General features: G+C 39.4%; 1 protein-coding gene and 1 pseudogene across 2 annotated transcripts in view; one reads left to right on the top strand and one right to left on the bottom strand.

Annotated features, from left to right (window-relative positions):
- Positions 1-611: 611 nt before the first annotated feature.
- LOC117797391 lies at positions 612-3,038 on the bottom strand (annotated as a pseudogene).
- A 6,739-nt stretch (positions 3,039-9,777) lies between these two features.
- MCF2 (MCF.2 cell line derived transforming sequence) overlaps positions 9,778-24,759 on the top strand; it is a 52,219-nt gene continuing 37,237 nt past the window's right edge. For both annotated transcript variants that reach the window (XM_034649902.1, XM_011226389.2), the window contains exons 1-6: positions 9,778-10,061; positions 18,928-19,047; positions 19,854-19,970; positions 21,682-21,831; positions 23,644-23,777; positions 24,091-24,205. In XM_034649902.1, the coding sequence (XP_034505793.1) occupies positions 10,011-10,061; positions 18,928-19,047; positions 19,854-19,970; positions 21,682-21,831; positions 23,644-23,777; positions 24,091-24,205 (687 nt within the window). In that variant the 5' untranslated portion in view covers positions 9,778-10,010. The remainder of the gene's footprint in view (positions 10,062-18,927; positions 19,048-19,853; positions 19,971-21,681; positions 21,832-23,643; positions 23,778-24,090; positions 24,206-24,759) is intronic.

Genomic DNA, 24,759 nt, shown 5'->3' with positions numbered 1-24,759 from the left:
GGGGCTTGAACTGAAGACCCCGAGATCAAGAGTCGCATGCTGAGAAGCACTATTTTGATAAACATTTATGCGTTGTGCACGTAGTTGCTAAACAAATAGACATTTAGAGGGTTTAGATATGTGATGAAAACAATCTTACCGCCCTCGTACATTTGACTTTCAGGCACGCCTTTGGAAATCCATGATAGGTGCAAGTAGAGTTCATCGAGGTGGGTGCAGGCTGAGAGAGAGGGTGGCAACTGAGCTGACTTCTTGGAGATTTTCTCAGTCACCACCACCACCACCATTATTTAAGTATTTCTTAACAATAGCTGTCAAGTAACCCTACTTAAGAGCATATACTGAGTTATTTTTTTAGGGTTTCATTGACACATGATAAAGTAAGTTTACTTTTCTAAGATATATATATATATATATATATATATATATATACACACACACATACACATACATACACTGGTACATTTATGTACGACTGTGTATAATTTTTAAAAATTATGATAAAATACTCCTAAAATGGACCATCTTAGCCATTTTTAAAAGTATAATCTCCATTTTATTTTATTTTTTCTAGAGAACAGTTTTTCTTCAGTGCTTAAGGACTTAGCTGCTTACATGGGCTTTGGTGGGGGTGGTGGGGTAGCACCCGCAGGTCTAAACCGGGGTAGGGGTGGGAGCGTTGGGTCCTTCCGTGCTTCAGGAGAGCAATTCTGGGCTGCCTTGCTGTGAATGGCGCAGCTCGCCCAGTAATGTAGTCTCACAGACAGCAGTCTCACATGGGCCTAGAAGACCTTCGCTTTGGAAATGGCCCTGTTGGTGGTGGCCTCTACTGTGGTCCCAGTAACAAACTTTTTTTTTTTTTTAAAGATTGTACTTATTTGAGAGAGAGAGAGAGTGCACGTTCACACACGCACATGAGTTGGGGTAGGGGCTGAGGGAGAGACTCCTCAACCAGACTCCCCTGCCTGCGCAGAGCCTGACGCGTGACGCTCGATCCCAGGAGCCTGAGATCATGCCTCCAGCTGCAACCAAGACTCAGATGCTCGACTGACTGAGCCACCAGGCGCCTTCGAATAACAAACTTCTTAATGGCCTTGTCCTTGGGCATGCAACGGGCGCAGTTGGTGCTGTGAGTGGGCGGCATGTGGCTGCGGCCCTTTGTGGCGCAACCCTTATTCCTTCTTTTCTCGGTTATCTTGGAGGGGAGGACCCAAGAGAGCCCATCTTAACCATTTTTATTTTTTTATTTTTTTTTAAAGATTTTATTTATTTATTTGACAGAGATAGAGACAGCCAGCAAGAGAGGGAACACAAGCAGGGGGAGTGGGAGAGGAAGAAGCAGGCTCATAGACAAGGAGCCTGATGTGGGGCTCTATCCCATAACGCCGGGATCACGCCCTGAGCCGAAGGCAGATGCTTAACCGCTGTGCCACCCAGGCGCCCCTTAACCATTTTTAAATGGACAGTTTGGCGGGCATTAAGTCCATTCACTTTGTTGTGCAGCCTTCCCCACCATCCATCTCCAGAGCTCTTGATCTTGCAAAACTGAAACTGTGCCCACTGAAAAATAGCTCCCCATTCCCTTCTCCTAGCAGCTCCTGGAAACCACCATTCTCCTTTCGGTCTCTGGGTATTTGACTATTCTAGGTACCACATAAAATGGAATCCTACAGGATTTGTCTTTTTATAACTGGTTTATTTCACTTAGCATAATGACCTCAAGGTAAGTTGTATATGTCAGTATATGTCAGAATTTCCTTCCTTTTTAAGACTGAAGAATATTGCATTGCACGTATATACTACATTTTGTTTGTCCGTGCATCCATTGATGGATACTTGGGTTGCTTCCACCTTTTGGTTATTGTAAGTAGTACAGCTCAAGAGCGTGACTTATTTTTAGAGATACAACTGGTAAACCACCCCTCTCTTTTTGATTCATTCAGAAATCTAGGGAAAGTTTTGGTTAAAAACAAGCAAATGACTTTCAAGTATTAATTTGAACTATACCATTAAACATTATTATAGTAAACAGCTATGCAAAATTTATGAGTTTGCATTGTTTGCGTGAAAATGAATCTTCTTAGGAGTTGAGAGTATAAGAAATGATCTTATTCCTTTTAAGTAGTTTAATTATTGTGCCTGCATGATACCAGCATACTCAGTTTACTAAACAAGCATTTACTTTATAGATGATCCTAATTGGACACTTTCGTCTGGCCTCTGCTTTAATGATTATAATTAACAGTAATTGTGAATTAATTAATGTGGCTTTATGTTTTATTTTCAAAGTGCTATAAATGTGTGACATATTGTCATTCTTGAGATTTTCCCCAATCCCCAACTGTGTTCCGTACAGAACAACCCTCAAGGCTCACTCCCCTACCCAGACCTCTGCCTCCAATTTCCTTATCTGCTTTTGTCAGTTGTTTTCAAAATGATTCAGCATATTGGTTCTTTGAAGAAAGGGTTTCCAGTGGGAAAAATAATTGGAACCCCCCAATTTAGAATATAAACTCCTCTCGTTCTCTTCTCACACATTTACTACCAAGTACTTGTAGGTATTCAGTGGTAATAACAGTTTATAGATTGATTGATGATAATTTACCCTTATAAGAACCTATTAAGCATGCTTTCCTTTGATAGGTATAGCTTTCCTAAGTGCTAGCTGGTTCTGTCTTTAACTGGAGTGTTTACCAGCTTGCTTGGCAAGTCTGTTACATTAAATATAATATAATATATATATATATGTTGAATTATATGTTCTGCATTATTTTTTAATTTTTATGTGTTTATTTTAAGTAAACTCTATGCCCAATGAGCTCATGACCCCGAGATTAAGAGTCACATGCTCTACCAACTAAGCTAGCCAGGTGCCCGTTACATATTAGTTATATTACTGGTTCTATATCATACTCTACCTAGAGAGGCCCTTTGTTTAATGATTTGCTGTATCTCTTGGTTTAGAGTTGTACAGTTTCTCCTTTGAGTTCCTTTGAAAGTCTTGGGTAGACACTGTCATTGTCCACGATAGTCTTCATCCTGCTCTCTAAGCCTAGAAGATTTATCATTTGATATAATACTTTGAATTAGTTTGATTCAAAAAGATGACTTGGGAATGGGGACTCTCGCTCATGTTTCCCTTGGTAAAGATTAAGGCAGTGAATGAATTTGATTTTTTTTCCAAGTGCACTAGGAAAGAATATATATTCTGCTTTTGTTGGATAGAATCTTCTATAAATGTCAGGCCATGTTGGTTAAGATTGTTGCTCAGGTGTACTGTATCCTTGCAAATTTCCTGTCTGCTTGTTCTATCAATTATTGAGAGGGGTAGTGAAATTTATTTTTTATTTTTTTATTTTTATTAAAATTTTTTGGAAAAGATTTATTTGTTTTAGAGAGAGAGAGCACGCACATGAGTAGGGGTAGGGGCAGAGGGAAAGAGAGAGAGTTAATCTCAAGCAGACTCTCCACTGAGCGCAGAGCCTGACTTAGGGCTCGATCCTAGGACCCTGAGATCATGACCTGAGCTGAAACCAAGAGTCGGATGCTTAACTGACTGTGCCACCCAGGCGCCCCAGTGGTGAAATTTTTTTGACTAAACTTGTGGATTTGACTGTTTCTCCTTGCATTTCTATCACTTTTTGTTTCATGTATTTTGAAGCTGTTAATAGGTACATAAGCATTTAGGATTATTAGACTCTCTTGATTAATTTACCATAGTTTGATTATCAAATGGTTTTCTTAATATCTAGTAATATTCCTGACTCTGAAATCTGTTTTGTCTAAAAATAGACAGCTTCCTTTTGACTTATTAGCATGGTATATCTTTTTCCAATCTTTTGCTTTTAATGCATTTGTGCTTTATATTTAAAATGTGTTTCTGGGGCGGCTGGCTGTCTCAGTTGGTAGAATATGGAACTCTTGATTTTGGGTTTCTGAGGTGAAGCCCCACATTGAGTGTAAAGCTTACTTAAAAATATAAAAATGAAATTACATTAAAAAATAAAGTCTGTTTCTTGTAGATAGTATATCTTGATTTTTTAAATTCAATTTGATCATCTCCAACTTTCAATTGGGATGTCAGGATTATTTACATTTAATGTGATTATTCATATGGTTGGGTTTAAATCTACCATCTTACTATTTGTTTTCTATTTGTCCCATTAGAAAATTCATGGTCTTTGTTTCTTTGCATGAGTATGAGTCCTATACTATTGTTGCTGTTACTGCTTATGTTGTTTCTTCCACAAATCCATTAGAACAGCACTTATTTCCTGTAGTTTATATACTGTATTCTTTCAGGCTGACCATAGCTGTAAATGTTTGCCCAGTTTGAATTGAGGCCCATAGCATTGGCATAGAAACTGTTATTTCCCAGTACCCTTGGTTGTCCAATATGAGAGGTCAGTTTTTAATTATATTTATTATTATAGGTATTCCATGAAAATCTCTTCTGACTATAATCATTCATTTTGCCTTCTCTCTCTCTTTTCTTTCTTACATTCTGTTTTCATTTAGAAACTATTCAGCTACTTTTTTCTTCTTTTTTTAAGTAGGCTCCACGCCCAATGTGGGGCTTGAACTCAAGACCCTGAGATCAAGAGTTGGATGCTTTACTGCCTAAACCACCTGGGCGCCCCTTGGCTACTTTTTTTTTTTTTAAACTTGGGGACATGGTGCCATTTTGATTTACGTGGAGACCATCATCCTTATAAAAGTTACATTGGCCCAAAACTGCCACTCCCAAATCCTCTTTTCTTGCATTGCTGTCACATGAATTGTTAATTTGGTTGATTTTTTTTTTGTATGGTTTTAGGTGGCCGGGGAAAAGATAATGATTGGATCATTACTTTTCCAGAAAATTGTAATTTCAGATGTATACCAGAAGAAGTGATAGCAAAAGTGCTGACTTACTTGACATCTATTGCAAGGTATAGCATTGCATTACATTTCTTTCAATTTGTTGGGTGTTAGATACCCATTTGAATGTAATAAAGGAAAATGGCTTTTTAGTGTGAATGTTATTATTATTGTAAGTGATTATAAGACTCACCTTCAGAGTAGGTAAGAAACGAAACTTAAAAGGGGAAGCCGACAGCTACCTAAATTGGTATAAAAATTATACTGAGGATCTATGAAAACAAAATTGGGAGTCTAGAAATATTTGTCTTCATGAAGAAAAATGTAGGTTGAAAATGATGATCGGGGGGCGCCTGGGTGGCACAGCGGTTGGGCGTCTGCCTTCGGCTCAGGGCGTGATCCCGGCATTATGGGTTTGAGCCCCACATCAGGCTCCTCTGCTATGAGCCTGCTTCTTCCTCTCCCACTCCCCCTGCTTGTGTTCCCTCTCTCGCTGGCTGTCTCTATCTATGTCAAATAAATAAATAAAATCTTTTAAAAAAATTAAAAAAAAAGAAAAGAAAATGATGATCGTACTTAAACCCTTTGATTTGCCTAAAAGGAAATCTTACCAGCCCAGAGTGAGGATAGCTATTGCTCCAAGAATAAAATATGAAGACCAAATGTTAAATAGACTCAAAAGTGATATTGGAATTTATTAGGAGGAACTTCTTGATATTAGAAATCATTTGACACTAGAATGCTTTGAAAGGTAAGTTTCAAAAGCTTCCTTGAAGATTTTATTTAGGTTGAAAACAAAATTTTTATTTATTTAATTTTATTTTTTTAAGATTTATTTATTTGAGAGCAACAGAGAGAGAGAGAGAACACGAGCAGAGGAGAAGCAGGGAGCCTGACACAGGGCTCGATCCCAGGACCCCGAGACCATGACCTGAGCGGAAGGCAGACGCTTAACCGACTGAGCCACCCAGGCACGCCTAGGTTGAAAACAAAAAATTTTTAAAGGAAACATTTTCCATTTATTAAGCCTGAAGACTAAGAGGCCACAAATCTACAACGGTAAAAATATGAAGAGTTTCATGAACTAAAGTCAAATCACAGAAAACTGAATTTGTAGTGCATCCCTTAAAGCTTGAAAGTCTTTTAGGTCTTTTTAGGGCAAATAAAGGTTTTCTTATTCATTAAACTGCCTTCTCAAGGAGCAGATGAGATAGAAACCTATATTTAATAGTGTTTTTCTGAGTGAATAAATGAATGGATGGATCATTGGTTCTTGATGGACTGCCATGAAAAGTTAAATCTGATGTCATAAAGGACAGCTGTCTTTAAGGTTTTCTCATACCTAAGATTGCAGTAAGCCAAATTCATTTCAGTGACCTATCTGCATTATGCTATCACTTGACTATATAAATGAACGATGTTAGTGCCAAAGAAGAAATTTTAAATATTGAGTAATAGAACATGGAATTAAATTGGTTTTCCAGCATAGCACTTTGTGATAGCTTTCCCAATCCAAATGTATCTTTAGTTAAGACATCAAATGTAAATGAAATAGTCAGAATTAAGGACACAACCTAGCAAATTTGGGTAGTTAAGAAGAAAAACATTATTTCCTCTTATCTTGCAGGCAAAATGGATCTGACTCCCGGTTTACCATTATTCTGGATCGAAGATTGGATACATGGTCGTCTCTCAAAATTTCTCTCCAGAAAATCTCAGTAAGCACCAATGCATTCTTCAGTAACTTTTTATTTTTGTTTTACATAATGCTTTCTGTTTGTGGGAGTACTGAATATTTTTATATTAGGCAATGAAGACAAAGTACATGACGGAAACAATTAAAAAAATGGGATGGTGAGATGGGAAAGTGGGAAGAAGGGTTGGTAGAGGAGATTGAGCTAAACAACTCATCCAAAATAAAACCTAATGGGAAAGCATGAGTAGTTAGTGGTTCAGGTTACGAGTGAGAAGAGACTCATGGTTCCCTATGCCTCAAGGTGAGCTTTTATGGGAGCTTTTTTTTTTTTTTAATAGAAATAGCTCTGTTGTATACTCACTGTATATGGAAAAGTATAAAGAAGGAACTTTAAAGCAGTAGTCAGTAATTCATCCATCTGTAAACAAACACCTTTTAACTTTTTGATATGTGTCTTTCTAGACGTTTCTCCCCGTGGGATAGAGAGGGAAGTGACTCAACTGCACTATGACTTACCTCCCCTTTTGGAATCTAGCCCCCATCTTCCCAAGACCCAGATAGAGAAAATAGTTTCCCTAAGAGAGAAATATGAGAGCTGCAATACTGCCCACGGCTAAGATGATCTTTCACATTATTAGGCTCAGCTGGATTACAGTGGCATTGTCCGACATTTCTTCATGGAAGGGGAGGGAGGGAAGGCACCCATAGACTACTGAGCTGGCAAGACTGGGGCTGTCTGCAGAAGTACCATGTGGCTAACTGCCTCTATCACACCGGAGTAGCCGGGAATCAATATATTTTTTTTTTCTTTGAGAACCCAACATCGTCCATCATCAGAAATTCTTTGTCTCCTGACTGCCACGGGAGGACACTCTCAACAGAGGAAGTTGATTAAGTTGTGAAGGCAAGACAAACATCTAAGTTGGACTTCTGAGCCAATTGTTCTTTTTGCTATACTAACCTAGCTAATGAGCATAAGAAATATACTGGCACTCCCATGGTAAATTGGATGAGATCATTATTTTCATACCCAGCTCGAATTATTCTTCATCTTGAGCAAATCAAAGTGGTTTTTCGTTTATTTCTTTAACAGAAGTATGTAACGGTAAGCAATGGGGAGAAGAGTTAACAAGAAATTCATACAAGTTACTAAAATAAAATAACAAAACCTCAAGTTCATGTAATATATTTTTGCTCTGCAGGCGGGTATTATTATAATTGTCCTATAGATGAGGGAACTACATTAATAGACACACTTAGGGGAAGGTTTTGTGATGAATCCAAGGTCAAATAGCTAAGGAACAAAAAGAGGCGGAGCAAGAATTGAATTTTCATGAACTTTGGTTGGTGCTCTTTCAACCTGCCCGCTTTCTGTTGTTTTCCAAATGACTTGTGGATAGACAAATACATTCAGTGTTTTTTTTAGAAAAAAGTAAAATTCCTTTGGAGAGAGTAAATCTGCCCAGCATACACCGTTGAGCCCTGTCAATGGGGCAAAGAGAAGTAAAAGCTATTTACCTTGCTCTGGCCTTTAAGATCTGTCCTTGGGCTTGTTGAGATTTCAGTTCACAGTTCTTTTATACTAAATAATATGCTTGTTATAATAAAACTTTTTTTTCTATTACGCAGCCCAGCTTTTTTTTGGCCAAAACTATCTGCTTGATTAAATTAATTTTTACTGAGTGACCGTTTGGCACTGGCATTAGTTTCTTGTTAAGGTTTTATTTTTATTAATCAAATAGGCCACTTGGAACAGGTCTTTTTTTTTTTTTTTAAAGAGAACTATAAGATTTGGTCTTGCGCCTATTGATTGGGGGTCAACAGAGCAGTAATGATTTGTTTCTTGGGAGATGAAGCTCCCCTTTCTGTTTCTGTAGGGATGGTCTTCCGGTGGGGAAGTGTGAACCGTTTTCAGCACGGCACTCAGGGTCCCTTCATTCTCTTAACTGCCAAATTGATGGTGCCAGGCAGGATTGGGGGCACCAGGGATGATGGCATGTAATGGACTGTAGATTGAGTGTTGTTTCTTTCTTTTTTTTTTTTAAAAGATTTTATTTATTTAGTTGACAGAGATAGAGACAGCCAGCAAGAGAGGGAACACAAGCAGGGGGAGTGGGAGAGGAAGAAGCAGGCTCCTAGCGGAGGAGCCTGATGTGGGGCTCGATCCCAGAACGCTGGGATCACGCCCTGAGCCGAAGGCAGACGCTTAACCGCTGTGCCACCCAGGCACCCCGAGTGTTGTTTCTTTTTAACATGTTATATGTTTCTACTCGTGGTACGGTTTCTATACCCGTACTGAAGAGCGCATTAATTACATCTCAACCATGACTAGCCATTGGACACTGATTGCATTAAAGATAAATTTTGAATGTGAGCTAATTTCAAGAGCATAAGTTGTATTCAGAAAGGATTTCTGGTAAAAATTGCCACGGTATAGATAGATGTAACCATCTTTGGTATACTACTTTAAATAAGTATCTTCGAAATAATTATACAACTCAATTTGAAGACCTTAACTTGTAAATTCCAAAATCAACTATGCAGTTAGGTTATACTTCATAATTAACGATGGGAAACTAGATTTTTTTTTAAAAGCTTTATTTATTTTCCAGAGAGCAAGTGTGAGCAGAGGGAGGGGCAGAGGGGGAGGGAGAGGAAAAGCAAAAGAATCCCAAGCAGACTCCGTGCTGAGCCTGAGCCCGAGGTGGGGCTCAGTCCCAGGACCCTGCGATCATGACCTGAGCTGAAGCCAAGAGACTGTCGCTCAACGGACTGAGCCACCCAGGTGTCCCGGGAAATAAGATTTTTTTTAGTTCTACGATGTGGGGAAATGTCAGTTTGGGAGACAATCCTATCCATATTAGAAAGTTTGTGTGTTCTAGATTATTATCAAAATTTCACAAACTGTTGGCCTTTCACAAGGCTTAACCTCTGAATAGAATTTAATAATAATAAAAAACAAACCCAAATCCGGAAGTGAATTTTAAGTTACAGATCCGAGTAGAGCAAGAATAAAGGTATCAGTTAATACTACCTTCACAAAGATTGTTAGCATTCCACCTTAAAAATCAAACTGCGCAGAGGAGAAAGCCAGTCCCAGCAAGCCCCTAGGAGCAGAGTCGTGTGTTGTTTTTTTTTTTTTTTCCCCTTCCTCCACTCTTAGGACATGCCTGATCTTCCAGAGCTAATCCATGAGGTTCAATCTGGCTAAGTAATTGGGGGAATGTGTCAACTCTGAATTACAATGAGCAGCCGGGAAGGCTCTGTCAGCTGACTAATCAGGGATAGTGGGTTTTTTGCAGCGCTGCCGCGGTGGTAATGGAAGCAGCCGCGGTAGCTTTGTTTGATAGAGATTTTTGGCCGCCGCGTTTAAATACTACCCTAGAAGCAGCTCATATTTCATCAATGTTGCATTGACAATTGGAAAAGAAGAGTGTTCTTGTGTATAGGCGAGATGGCAGAAGCAACTCCCCCGAGAGGCAAGATGAGGTTCAGAAGGAATGCGGTAAGGGCTCTGCCTGCAGTCCTGGAAAGCCTGTATTCCCAAGTTCAAGTGCAGGGATGCTGCAGCATGGTGCTATAGCACAAACTGATGCTGAATGGGGCTTTTAAGGACAGATGGAGAGAATGGAGACTTGTATTTGCATGAACTGCATTGATGTGACTACTGTGATATTGACAGGGAAATGTAAAGGAGTCCAGGAGGTTGAATGTAATTTCAAAGCCTAATGTGATCAAGTTGATGAGGAAACCTCATTAGTCATGTTATTTGTTTAAGAAGACCACATGAACAGTTTTGAATCGATGGGCAGAGTAGCTTTAAATCACTAGTTAAAATAATATCTAACAAAAGGATTCATCCTTTCTTTCACTATGGTCAAGTAGAATGTGATATCATGGACAGGTCTGGAGCCGACTTCATCAGCATCGGAAAAGGCAGCCCTTCCTGGGTGTTACTTACTGTTCAAGTGAAAAATATTAAATCTAATGATTTGAAATCTTTCTCATTTCATCTGTTCTCCAAATTCAAACTTTAAAGATGCAGAATTCTAGCCTGTTGACAACTTTTTTTTTTTTAAGGGAAAAAAGTGACTCGCTTTTCATTATAGACTAGAACGTAGAAATCTCTCCTTTCAGATGGGTTTCAAACACTTTTCTAATTAAAATTTTCCCTTCATTGGTTCACTGGTATACTAAATTCCCAGCAAATTTCTAAAGTGATATTTAGATGTATTTTGGTGAAATGTGAAAGAACACTAGCTAATTCAATAACCTGTCATCTTTTAAATGCTACTCTTTTTCTTTGAAAACTAAGTTAATGTTATGATTTAAAATATAATACTTGCTCATTAAAAAAATCGAGACAACACACAAAAACGTAAGAAAGTAAAAATCAGCCTTCGGAAAAAAATGACATTTGGAATCAAAAGTAAGATAAGGGAACTAAACCAGTAAGAGTTTTATTGTTGTTGGATGAGTATTGACATCATTGGGTGAGTGAACGATCTATTTTCTAAAAAAAGCTTTTAGAACAGAATGATATTTTAAAAATTACAGTTTAGGATGTGAATCTTTTTCTTCTGACAAAATTGTATCTTCAGCTCTACACATGATTTTGTACTATGGGAATAAATAGTTTCAGACCTATCACAGACAATTTCTAGTGCATGGGAAAAGCCTATCTATATGCTTAGCAGTTTTGAGTACAACTGGCATTGGTACTTTTGTTATTAAAAGAAACTGACTTGAACTTTCAGAAAGTTCCTAATTCCTTTATATATATAGATGTTTTCTCAGTGCTGAACTTCGTTTCATCTGTAGGGACATATGTTAATATATACATAAATAAATACAGCACACGAGCACTCACTGAATAGACCTATCTAGTCTGCTACTGTGCTACACACGATATAGGTTACAAAGGTAACCGTGGCATGGCTACTGAGCTGAAAGGGCTCTCAGGCTAGTTAGAGAAGGTAGGACATATTCACAACTGTTATGAAAGAAATTCTAGGTGCTGAGGAAGGCTTCATGAAGATGACATTTGAACTATAGTGGAAGATACTTTTGTTTTGTTTACATGGGTAGACTTGACCAGAGTGAAAAATTTGAAACTCAGTGGTGACACAATGGTTTGACCTTGCGGGATCTCTGGAGTTCGGCTAATTTTGGAGACTATGACAGGTAGCACCTGAAAGGACGGGACAGTGGATTTAAAGTCCAAAGAGCAGATTAGACGGGTTATTCGGTGGAAATTGCAATGCCTGTGGCCATCAAGAGGAACAAGAAGGACAAACTTCAAGGAAGGAATATCACCAAGGACTGTTCTGAGGTCACGTGGCAAGTTGTTTGGAGGTCTGTGGAGTAACTCATACTTTCTGTACTCTTTAAGGGTGGGGTATGGGAGAAGAGTGTGGAAATAGTTCATGACGTTGGAAATTCTTCTTTATAGTTTGAGGTCCTGAGATTTTTCCCAGGGTATTCTGAAGAGATAGTTCGGACCTTATCAAGGTCAATCACATGTCCACACCTCAACATTATATTCTGTTATGATATTGGATTGTAATAGTCTCTGTTCAGCGGGCTCCGTGATGCTAAACTGTTTCTAACAATTGGTTGGGACTGTTAACATTCGTCCCATTTCATAGATGTTAAGGTCAAGTCATTCCTGAATGCTAGGCAGCAGGTCTGAGTGTGCATTCAGTCTATGTGTTGGTAAGTGCACATCCCGGGAAGTGTTACGTGTCTTGGAAAGAGCTTACCCTTAGGATTCACGGAGGCCTGAGTGCCACCTCTCACTACTGAAAGTTGGACGAGTTCCTGCACCACTCTGTGCTTCGGTTTGCTCATGTGTAGAAAGGCCACAATACCTACTTCATTGCAGTGTTCCCAAGGCTGTGTAAGATATGTACCAAGCCTGGCACATAGGTCCTAGGCTTTTACTCAAGGGTTCCCTCTGACTGTTATGGCATTGCCTTGCCCTGAAGATAAAAAAAAAAAGAGTCTGTGGCAATAGAAGTTGTTTTATAGTAAAGGAACCAAACTTTCATGATGTATAAAACATTTTCAAAGAAATAACTAGAATAACTGACAAGTGTGTATAGGGTGTATGAATTGCCTCTCTTAGATACCGCACAAAGGATTTAAATGAGGTTAATTTCCAGACTTTAGTAGTGAAATGATGCATCAGGTTTACACCTTTTATTGTTATTGGCGTCCTGACTGCTGTAACGGCCATGTAACTGGAGAATTTGAGGGTAGGCTTGACAAGGGAGTAAATCTTCTCTAGGTGGGAAAGGTGAGAGCTAGCTAATTCTGTGCCCATTAACTTGAAGAACCAGTAAGAGCTGCTACGGAGGGCTGGGGAAGGCTAGGGAAGGGCTGGGTAGGGCTGGGAGGGCTGGAGTGGGCTCAGGCGGGCTGGGGAGGGGCCGTGCACAGTGACTGCAGAAATGGCTCTGAGCCCTGTGAAGGTGGACAGCATGTTCATTTTACTGAGGTGCCTTTAAGCAGTCACATGTTGAAACTCCCCAAAAAAAAAAAAAGCCTGCAAGAAGCTTTTTAAACGCAATGCTGTTTCCTCTCTCATGCTTTTTCTTCTTTTTATGAAAATAAAAACAAAATAAGGCTGATCTTTGCCCACAACCCTTTGCTTTTTTGACAGGTTCTCAAAAACGATTTATAGCTTTAAAATGTAGGGTTTGATTGTGGAAAAAATAGAAATTGTGCTTTTTCATGTTTATATAACCATACAGATTAGAGATTCTTAAAGCAGCATACCAAAGAATTTAGAAATATAGTATCCCCAAACTGCAATGGAAAAGCTCAATGGTCTTGAGGGATCTTTGCTGTCAGATAGGTGCACCGGATACTCCTTATGCCAGCTGATAGGCTGTTTGTTCATTTAAACACTAGTTTTAAAATGGCTTATCTTGAAACTTTTAGACAAATATCTGCATATAGAAAAAAAGCACTCTCTATACCTATGTGTATGTTCACACTGGAATACATGCGACCTGATCTTAAATCCATATGGCCTTTCGGGTTAAAATTTTTCAAGTGCTCTGTGCCCTCAAGATTCTTCTAGCCAGCGATCACAGAGGAGTGCATATTACTGACACTGGCCCGTGTTCAGATACTCGAAACTTCAGTTCAGAGGTTGCAAACTGGTAGTCCAGAGATGTGTTTTATTTAGACAAATGTGTCTAAACACAAAGACGTGTCTGGTTTGTTTTAACAAACTTTGAACTTGTTTGCCATCTTTAAAAATCCTACAGTTTCACACAAATTTGGATTTCTGGCTTCTTTTGAGAAATCAGTGACTTGGCAAAACCCACCTTTCTGTCTTACATTCAGCTGAAACTGACAAGTGAGTGCCTTCCTTCCTCCAATGCCTGATGCTTTCCAGTTCACCAGAACCCCCCCCCTCCATTTCCTATTACTCATCATCATCTAGGGAAAGTGTGTGTTGTCATTTTCTACCTCATTCAGGCTGTCTTTTGATTAAACCCTGCCTATTTCACATGTTTATGATGTCCCCCCAACACATGGTAGACATTCATTTTTGTCACCTTTGCTGTAGGTTTCAGGTAGACCTTGAACCTGATCCTTGTACCATCTTTGCTATGCTTCTCCAAATTCCTCCTATTGCTCCTTTTTCTATCCATTAGAAGTTTCTCCAGGGGAAGGAAAGATAAAATGAAAAAATACATGTTCTTTTTATTTTTCAGTCATAGCCACTTTAAGAGTCTGGCTCTGCAGTCAGGTGAATCTGGGTTCTTCATTCTGCCACTTCCAAGCTGGAAGTTCTCAGTGGATTCGTGCCCTATTGCTGCTGTAACAACTTAACTACAAACTTAGCAGCTCAAAGCAACACAGATGTATTCTATTAACAGTTCTGGGATCAGAAGTCCAGTATGAGTCTCACTGGGCTAAGAGAAAGGTGTGTTATTAGCAGGGCAATGTTCCTTCTGGAAGCTCTAGAGGAGAATCCATTTCCTTGACTTTCCCAGCTTCTAGAGGCTGCCCATATTCCTTGGCTCATGACCCTGCATCACTGACCTCTGCTTCTGTTGTCACATCTTCTCTGACTCTCCTGCCTCCCTCTTTGTTTAATAAGGATCCTTGTGATTACATTGTTCCTACCCCAGTAATCCAGGATTATCTCCCCATCTCAAGGTCCTCAATCATATTTACAAAGTCCCTTTTGCCTTATAAAGTAACATATTTATAAGTTCCCAGGATTAAGATGTGGACATCTTTGGGGAATCATCATTCTGCCTACCATAGTCAATTTCTCCAGTTGTGAAATGAGGGTAAAAATAGAACCTAGTGTATGTAAAGTACCTAGCGTAATGTCATAGTAATGCTCATGATGACCATAATTCTTATAATAGCGCTTTCAGTAAAAAGCAGTATTCTCACCCATGGCCACCTCACCAGTCTCCTTTCCCCTACCATAAGGTCTTGAGAGGTCCTGAGTATATATGAATGTGTGTGTGTGTGTGTGTGTGTGTATTTTAAAAATTCTGTATTTGGGGCGCCTGGAAGAGCATGTGACTCTTGATCTCAGGGTTGTGAGTTTGGGCCCCATGGTGGATGTAGAGATTACTTAAAAATAAAATCTTTCCAAAAAATTTTTTTTGGAAAGATTTTATGTGTTTGTCAGAGAGAGAGAGCACGAGCAGGGGAAGCTGCAGGCAGAGAGAGAAGCAGGCTCCCTGCCGAGCAAGGAGCTGGATGTGTGACTCTATCCCAGGACCCTGGGATCATGACCCGAGCTGAAGGCAGACGCTTCACCACCTGAGCCACCCAGGCGCCCCGTAAAAAAACAACTTTAAAAAATTTTGTATCTGAGTCTAGTTGACATACAGTGTTACATTAGTTTTGGGTGTACAACATAGTGATTAGACACTTCTTTGGGTTATGCTGTGCTCGCCACGAGTGTAGCTACCATCTGTCACCATACAACACCATACGATATCATTTTCTGTATTCCCTGCACTGCGTATATATATACATATATATGTGTGTGTGTATGTATATATATATATATATATATATGCAGTTTTTGCTAAAGAAAGCTATGAAAAGTAGTCATTCATGGGAGGTTGTGGATGCGCTCTAACCACACAATACCTATTTAGGTTGGGGGTAAGTGAATGGGATGGGGATTGGAAACTCCAGTGTATCTGACTTGCACATGGGATCTGATGGGCACAAGGGATAGAAACCGTATACACGGTCTGAACTGTTATGATTTCGTTTTCTAAAAAAAAAACATAACTGACCAATCAGATGGGATTGAGTGCCACCCAGCTGTTTGGTGGTTGTATAGCTCTTGCCTACAAGGTATTTACTGCTCCAAATGGCTATTAAATTTGAGAGTAGCTATTAGTTTAACAGAGCCCATGTGTTCTAGGAAGATCTGCATGGTAGCAAAATAAAGATTCTAAAATTATCGTATAATGAAAAACATTGTAAATGTAATTATACAGGCAGTAACTGAAGTTTTCATCCTTGATAATGCATTTTCTTTAAAAATGCTAATTTTTGTGGGCTTTTTGTGACAAGCAAATCACTAAGCATTTTGAAGGAATTAAGGAAGGAGAATGTATGATAAAATAATCAGGAAGTTTTACTTAAGAATGATCTGATTAGAATGTAGAATTATCTTTAGAAGGATTTTTTTTTTACAGATGTCAGTGTTTGGGATAAAGCACTTTATCAAATATAGGCAGTAGCTGATTTTTTTTAGATTTTTAGATTTTTTTAGATTTTATTTACTTATTTGAGAGAGAGAGAACACGGAGGGAGAGGGAGAAGCAGATTCCCTGCTGAATGTGAAGCCTGACTCGGGGCTCGATCCTAGGACCCTGATATCATGACCTGAGCTGAAGGCAGACGCTTAACCGCCTAAACTACCCAGGCGCCCTATAGGGAATAACTGATGTTTAATAAACACCTAACAGGGACACCTGGCTGGCTCAGTCAGAAGAGCATGTGACTCTTGATCTCAGGGTCGTGAGTTCGAGCCCCATGTTGGGTGTAAGAGATTACTTAAAATAAATGAATGAATAAAACTTAAAAACATATAAAATGCTTAAAATGTTAAAAAAATAGACTAACATAAAATCCCTGACTTATAAGCAGCTGAATACCCCCAAACCCTGCTTGTCCTTGTTTCCCTATGAATTCTATGAACAGTGGTTCTGCTTTTCTCTCCTCTCAACTTTGTTCCCTCCTGTGTAATTAGTTGTCCTTGGACCTAGCTGCGGGGACAACGTTGCTCTCCTAGGAATGGCAGGCTAAAGACTGGGGGCCTTACCTCAGGCAGAGAGATGCCACCTGGCCTTCTGTGTTTCTAATAGTATCCTCTCCTCACTTTTTGCTCCACACCCCCCGACAACTTGGGAAGTGGGTGAGTATTCTAGGCTTTAAGTTGGTCACCTCTAGGGCCTTGCATCTAGAGATTTCCTATGTGATACCAGAGAATATGACGTTAAAGAAAGTCAGAGAGAAAAAGATGATGAGATCAGGTCAACCTAGAGTCCATGAAAGAATACAACAGATTTTGCTTGAAGTATTCACAATGATAGCATGCTTTCAATTTCATTTAAGAGAAGAAAAAAGTAAAAAGGCAGGCTGGGTCAAGGCAGGTAAGTATAATAACAATTCTGAGAATTTACCTATTTGAAGAAGAAGGAAAGGCTTCGCTCCTAAAGTGAATGGGGTAGAAATACAATCTATGTTCTCAGTCTAAAAATACGTCCAGAGTTCTTACAAGCCTCTGTCTGAGTCTCCCCCTCAGCAAGCCTTTATCGATATCCCGCAGGTTTTCTACCTAAACCCACTTGCCTTTAGGTCCAAGAACCCAAGGTAAAATTTTAAAACTCTCTTATTTTTTTTTAGAGTTTACAGAATGCCTTTATATTCATAATTTATTTTAATTCCTACAATAACTATAGGAAGTATGTACCATGTTTAGCATAAAATAAAATATACATTATGTACACTCTATAGGGTAAGATACATATCCCATTGGGACTCTGTCTCTACTTCCAGTTCTTTCTCCATGTTAGCTTTGTTCTTTGAAATAAGCTTCTTCCGCCACAGGGCTCTCGGCTGCCGGGAGCTCTGGAACGGCACCCTCAAAGTTTTCGTCCGTCAGCACTAGTTGGAAAAATCCCAGGGCAGGTCTTGGGTCCTCCTTACATCAGCTTACATCCCACTGCTAATCACGGTGTGTCGGGAAGGTGAGGTCAAGTAGAAAGATAACAGTTCTCATTTGGAACCAATATTAACACTAATAAAGAGGCTATCTTGGTCCATTTGGGCTGTGGTAACAGAATACCACAGCCTGGCTTTCTAAAGAGCAGAGATTTATTTCTCACAGTTGTGGAGGCTGGAAGTCCACTATTCGGTGTCTGGTGAGAGCCTGCTTTCTATGATAATGTTGGCAAAATACTTGACACAGTAATCATTTGATACGTGGTGGTTTATTATTAATATTGGGCCACACTATTCTGTCTCTCACTAATTTTGCATAGCGCCCTCCTTGTAGCAATTATTTCTTGACCACCTACTGCGTGTCAGTGTTCTAGAAACTGGGGAAACATTGGTGCTCTGGAATGACATTCTGATCCAATTAATTCCTTTTTATGCTTCAAAGAGACCGTTTTGACCTTCTTAGGTCTAGGGTGCTCTGAGCTACCTCTTCCTGTTGCATATTACTTCCTTCTCACTTGTCAACGTGGGTTATAGAGTTAACAGTTACTAAAGCACTGCACTATTAGACTGTCATTTTCTTGCAAGCTGGGTAGGGCTACATCTTACTGATTTGGGCACACTGAATGCTAACACTGCATGATAATCGTCAGTTAACTACATGGAGTGGACACATAGATGATACTCAGTGAATGTTGCTTGGGTGAAAATAAAAACAGGATCCCACAGCACAGGTTTCTTCCGTTGTTTAGTGCAAGTACACGGTGTTGACGCTCCCTTCGGCTTTTAGGGTCATCCCAGGAGCCTGCCTCCTGATTCTGTTTCCCAGGGAATAAATGCAATTCAAGTGCAAATGACTAATGTTAAAATGATGTTCAAGAGTAGAATTCTTTGTAACTTGAGATTTATTGTCGTGTGAGAAAATTCCATGCCATGGGCGTCGCATCTGATGACCTTACACTAGTTTTATTCCTGTTTCCATGTTTTTAGATTGTATCAATATCCATTTTTAAAGTTTTGTCCTTCTAGTGGCCTTTATTACTTTCCAAGTCATTTCCTTTAATTACATATTTTCTGCTACGTGCTCATTTGAGTGCATGTTTTGACAATTTTTTCTTTCTTTCCTGTGTTTCTTCTTTCTGCAGGTGTCCTTTCCTGGGAACTTGCACTTGGTTTTGGTTCTGCGTCCGACCAGTTTTCTTCAACGAACTTTCACAGACATTGGATTTCGATTTAGCCAAGAAGACTTCATGCTCAAATTACCAGTAAGAGTATATTATTTAAATGTTTTCTCTCTTTAATTCTCATGAAGACTTTGTACCATGCTGTTGATGTTTTACCTGTGCTCACAAAGCATTTAAAAGAAAAAGATAGTTTGTCTTCCCAAACTATACGTTGGAAACGCCTAAAAGTCTTCTGCTTTTGTTGTTAAAATAAAGGAATAGTCTAATCCGTTTGGAACAAGCAATTCCTTTTGAAAAAGCTCTGTGTCACGTATGTTACATATGTGTGTGTATATGCGTGCGTGCGTGTGTTTAAATCAGGACATTTTATTTTTAGAAAAAAAAAGTGTGTTTTATGTATTTGACTCCCATGAACTTACACCCTGAGCTGGTTCCTAGCACCATGATCTTTTTTTTTTAAAAGCCTATTTTTATGCATTTTTAGGGTAAGGAATAGAGTCCTCATAAATTATGTTACTTTTGCAAAGATCGGTTCCTCCTCATAAGTTCTAACTTAACTACATTAAAGCCCATTTACTTTGGTGTAGGCGTAACGTTCTTTCACAAGGTTGGCCATTAATGGTGCAAAATTTTAGATCAAGGAGAATTAGGTATTTGGGTTTCTATGGAGATTAATTTTGCTTTACAGAGAAATGTGTAAATGGAAACTGTTATTACTTAAAGAAGGTAGTGCATACATGTGTGGGGGGGGGATGTACAGGAGAGAACGGTGAGAACCATTTATAAAAGATGACTTTGTGCTAATGAATGCTAAAGTTCATTGTACAGTTGAACGGAGGGATGCCATGAAGGGCAGTTAACAGTATCTTTCTTGCTTATTTATATAGGTGGTTATGCTGAGCTCAGTTAGTGATTTGCTGACATACATTGATGACAAGCAATTAACCCCTGAGTTAGGCGGCACCTTGCAGTACTGCCACAGTGAATGGATCATCTTCAGAAATGTATGTTGCTTTTGCCCTTACTGTAGAGCCTATATAGTTCATATTCGCCTTTATTTTTTTTAAAGATTTTATTTATTTATTTGACAGAGAGAGAGACAGCCAGCGAGAGAGGGAACACAAGCAGGGGGAGTGGGAGAGGAAGAAGCAGGCTCATAGAGGAGGAGCCTGACGTGGGGCTCGATCCCATAACGCCGGGATCATGCCCTGAGCCGAAGGCAGACGCTTAACCGCTGTGCCACCCAGGCGCCCCCATATTCGCCTTTAAAACTAGTTCTAGATTTTTTTTTCCTCTTTGGGAAAAGCAGATTTTCGGGGCTCCTATTTTCAAAAACATCTTGATTTTCTTTCATAGGAAATATCTAGAAATGAGGAAGAGTCACTGAGGATGTTAATTGAGGGAGAGGCCTAGGGAGTAAGGAGATCATGTAGTAACTGGAAACAACAAAGGGTTTGGGTTCAAATCTTAGCACTGCTGATTTTTAGCTAGATAACCTTGCACAAGTTATAGAACCTCTCTGACTCTCAGTTTTCCCGGTTATAAAGTGGAAATAATGGTCCTTTAGCTCATAGGGATATTGGGAAGAGCAAATGAGATAAGCCCTCAAAAAATGCGAGTAATATTATTAATCTCATTATAGTGATGCTTCTGAGGCACTTAGATTTATAGCCGAGATGCCTCCTGTTCTAGAAATGTACAAATAGGCAAGGGCCCCGTGCCTCAAGGCGTGAGTTTATAACATAAGAATCTTTACTCCAAATCCCAGAGATTAGGGAACCCTTCTGAAGGAAATGATATTTAATTAAATCAGGATTCTGTTTTCCTCATCTTTGTCATTCAGCAGTTTTGTTCACTCATATGAAAGTGTATCGTCAAAATTAGTGGTGTCTAGCCTTTAATAACCTATGAAACTGTAAAAAAAAAAAGAGCAGATAAGCTTGAGCTGCACGGGAGACGTAGGGTTTATATGGTCTCTACATGTTGCCCTTTTTTTTCTGAGTAATTGATTTTGGAAACAACCAACAACACAACCTTACTTGACATTTTAGGGCAACAGAGCCTTTGGGATCACAATTTCAAATCTTCTGCCTGAATGCATTGTTGTGACCAGTTTGTTCCCCCATCACTTTTGTCCATTGCTGTGTTTGGAATGCTAATGCTTGCTCATAACTTCTAACAAAAGAATGTCAGGTGGCTTTGATGTTCTCATCTCTTCGAAGTAAAGTTAGTATAAAGCTTTTACGTTTGCAGAGTTTAATAGGATGGGCCTAAACAAAGGCAGAAAACAAATTTCTCAGTACATGGCATCTTTAAGAAATTGTTTTCAGGGGCGCCTGGCTGGGTCAGTCGAAGGAGCACGCAACTCTTGATCTCAGGGTCATGAGTTTGAGCTCCATGTTGGCTGTAGAGATTACTGGAAAAAAAGAAACTCAAAAAAAAAAAAAAGAAATTGTTTTCAGTGGTGTTCAAGAAATAAGTACAGATGTTTAGATAAAAGACATTCAAAAAGACTCTTCACCTCACATTAGTTTAGTAGAGGCTTAGATGCAAATAGCGTTGATAGCCAAGGGCAAGGCCAACTTTCCTTAGCAGAGGAGAGGTCATCGTATATATGCGTTGTCAGAGCTAAATAAAAGTAAATACAATTACTGATCCAGGTATTGGTATGCTGGCCATTTCCATGGGATTAAAAGGATCACTGGCTCTTTGCAGGCTATAGAAAATTTTGCTCTCACAGTGAAAGAAATGGCTCAGATGTTACAGTCCTTTGGAACTGAACTGGCTGAGACAGAACTACCAGATGATATTCCTTCAATAGAAGAAATTCTTGCAGTTCGTGCGGAAAGGTATCACATGTTAAAGGTATGTCTGATAGAGTCAACAAACAAAAGTTACCCATGGTCTTTCTTTTTCTAGAGACTTGTTCAGTGCATGTCCATTTCACACTGATTGGTGGGTAGGGTGACAACAGGGAAGAATGTCCTGGATGTGTTGAATGTAAGTGTCCCCTTTGCAAATAGTGCCTTCTCTTGAGAAGTTCTTTATTTGTTCATAGAATAGTTATATCAAGTGCCCCGGAAGTAGAAATCCACAGTCATCCTTGTTATCATGTATTCTTCATCTTACTGAAAGGCCCTCTCATTTGGAAAGCTGGAGAATCAAAAGGCAGACAGGCTAGTTTAATACCCGCCACAGGTGCAACGTGAAATGGAGAAGGAGCACTTGAGGAGGAGTAAGGGGGCCTGTGACCTAGGCAAACATTGCTAAACTGATTACAAGCTTTCTTCTCCATAGAGTACTAGTTTTTTTTTTTTTAAGCAGATTCCACACCCAATGTGGGGGTTGAACTGATGACCCTGAGACCAAGAGTTGCATGCTTTGCCAACTGAGCCAGCCAGGTGCCCCCAGAGTACTAGTTTTTGATGTTTTGTACGATAGACCTTTGAATGGCAGCAAGTTGATTTTGCCCTCCTGCCCCGTTGTCTGGAGTGTTGGCTTGTGAAGGATTCTGAGTCACCATTCGATCACCAAGTACTTTGAGATTCACTTTCCCCAGAAAGCTTAAGAATGATCTGAAGAAAAAAAAAAGATCTAATGGAGCACCAGGCAGCCCTGTATAATAATTCATGCCCTTCATAGGGTAGTAGGCTTGCTGGGGGGGCACTCACAGATACAAGCTCTATGGAGAGGTGACATTTTTATTTTATTTTTAATTTTTTTTTGAGGTGACATTTTTAAATTAAGAAGAGGAGCGAAACTGAAATTTTGAATCATAATCTAAAAGTAAAACTGTTCAAGGAAAGACAGCCCTGTCCCTCCTGAGCTGTGTGATTGCAGCATTTGCACGTGTGACCTTACGTGCACAGCGAGGTTGACGTTGATGATGCATGCGTACCTCGTAGGGTCGCTGTAAGGATGAAGTGGAGGGTATGATGTATGTACAACAGTGTTTGGCATGGCTGGTACTTCACAAATATTCGCTCTTCATGTCTGGGTTCTTATTCATATTGGTGGTGGTGTCTTGGAGCCTGTTCTCAAATACGTGTACACGCGAATTTTTTGCGTAACATTTCAGAGGACGCTTGGATCTCCTGAAGGGAGTCGTAGATCACTCTTAGATGCCTGAAGAATCTACCCACCAAGGTTAAGACCTTTTGAATAGAAAGAAGCATATGCTTCATGACAAATTAATTAATCTAAACATGAAGTAACGTCATACTTACGGCAGGCAGGGATGGGTAATGATTAAGGATTAGTAGGAAAGGCATCGAACTCTATTTGAATATGCATTAAAAATTATTTTTACTCTATGCTTTCTTGTGTGGTAGACTTCATTAGGCTGGTACTGCTTTACTGGAGCATGTTAAAAATATTAGTAGAATAGAATAAATTAGAACTTTCTACCAGTAAGAGAAGGAGACTACAAATTGAGCACAAGGTACTTCTGCCCATAATGATCTGATAAAAATAGTGATTGCAACATCCCTCTCAGCAGGCAGAGGCTTGCTTGCAGATCCTCATGGGTTTTGGTTCTGTGGTACTGACGTACTCAGTAAAGGCTCTTCTAGAACTGCTGTTTCTTCTCTGCATGCTGTAGGTGTGTGCTTCCTTCTCTTTAGGTCCTTCAAATTAGGGGACTAGCAGGCTAATTTATCCCATTGTGCCTTTTTACAGAATGATATTACAGCAGTAACCAAAGAGGGAAAAATCCTCCTCACAAGTCTGGAAGTGCCTGGCTCTGAAGACGCTGTCAGTTCAAGGCTTGAACATCGTCACCACATAAATGGTGACTGGCAAACTGTTAACAAGTGAGTACTCTGCTTTGGGTTTAGAGTTACTTATTTTATACTTTTGAAAGGGAATTATACATTTTGCTGCCATCTGTTGAGTGTGAAAATATTCCTGCACCTCTGGGAATCTGAGAACACCTTCCCTAGTTGTCTCACACAGATTAGTTTGCTTGTGAAAGAGGTTCCGTGAACATCGATGGTCTCTTCATGGACCAAGTGTCATGGCCTCTGACTTTGCCTGTAATTCTTAATGTCCAGACCAGGTTTATGTACATACCTACAAGACGGATCATTATTGTGAAGGAATTCTGATGACTTTTTTTTAATTAAGATTGCTGACTCAAGTACATGATATGGAGATAGCTTTTGATGGATTTTGGGAAAAACACCAACTAAAAATGGAGCAATATCTGCAACTATGGAAGTTTGAGCAGGATTTTCAAGAGGTTAGTCAAAACATTCCTTTCTACATTTTTTTTTTTCATTAGGCCAGAGGTCCTTACTCCTTGATCATCAGAAATATAGTCTCACAGGATGCCCATTTATACCCAGAGAGAGATGAAAATGGGGCAAATGTGAGTGAACCCTGCCAAGATGTCTGTCTTTTAAAAAAAAATTATTTAAATTCAATTTAGTTACTATATAGCGTATTATTAGTTTCGGGGTAGAATTTAATGATTCATCAGTTGCATATAACGCGCAGTGCTCATTCCGTCAAGTGCCTTCCCTAATGCCCACCACCCAGTTACCCCATCTTCCCCGCACCTCCCCAAGATGTCTTTCTTGCTTACTAATTTCCTATGAGAAAGCACTTAAATGCTAACATATAAGACAGGACTAAGTTGCCATTCACCCTGATGTTTATTATTGTAATTTATTTTACATATAAAATGCTTTCAGCCTACTATGGGATAGCTTTCCAAGGAAATAATACTCACTTCTTTCTTGATTTTTTTTAAATACCATATAACTATACTGACCATATTTAATATGACATAAC

Source organism: Ailuropoda melanoleuca, chromosome X (assembly GCF_002007445.2).
Source record: "Ailuropoda melanoleuca isolate Jingjing chromosome X, ASM200744v2, whole genome shotgun sequence".
Lineage (NCBI taxonomy): Eukaryota > Metazoa > Chordata > Mammalia > Carnivora > Ursidae > Ailuropoda > Ailuropoda melanoleuca.
Note: the sequence above shows the minus strand (reverse complement) of the source record. Positions and strands in the feature narration are given on the sequence as shown.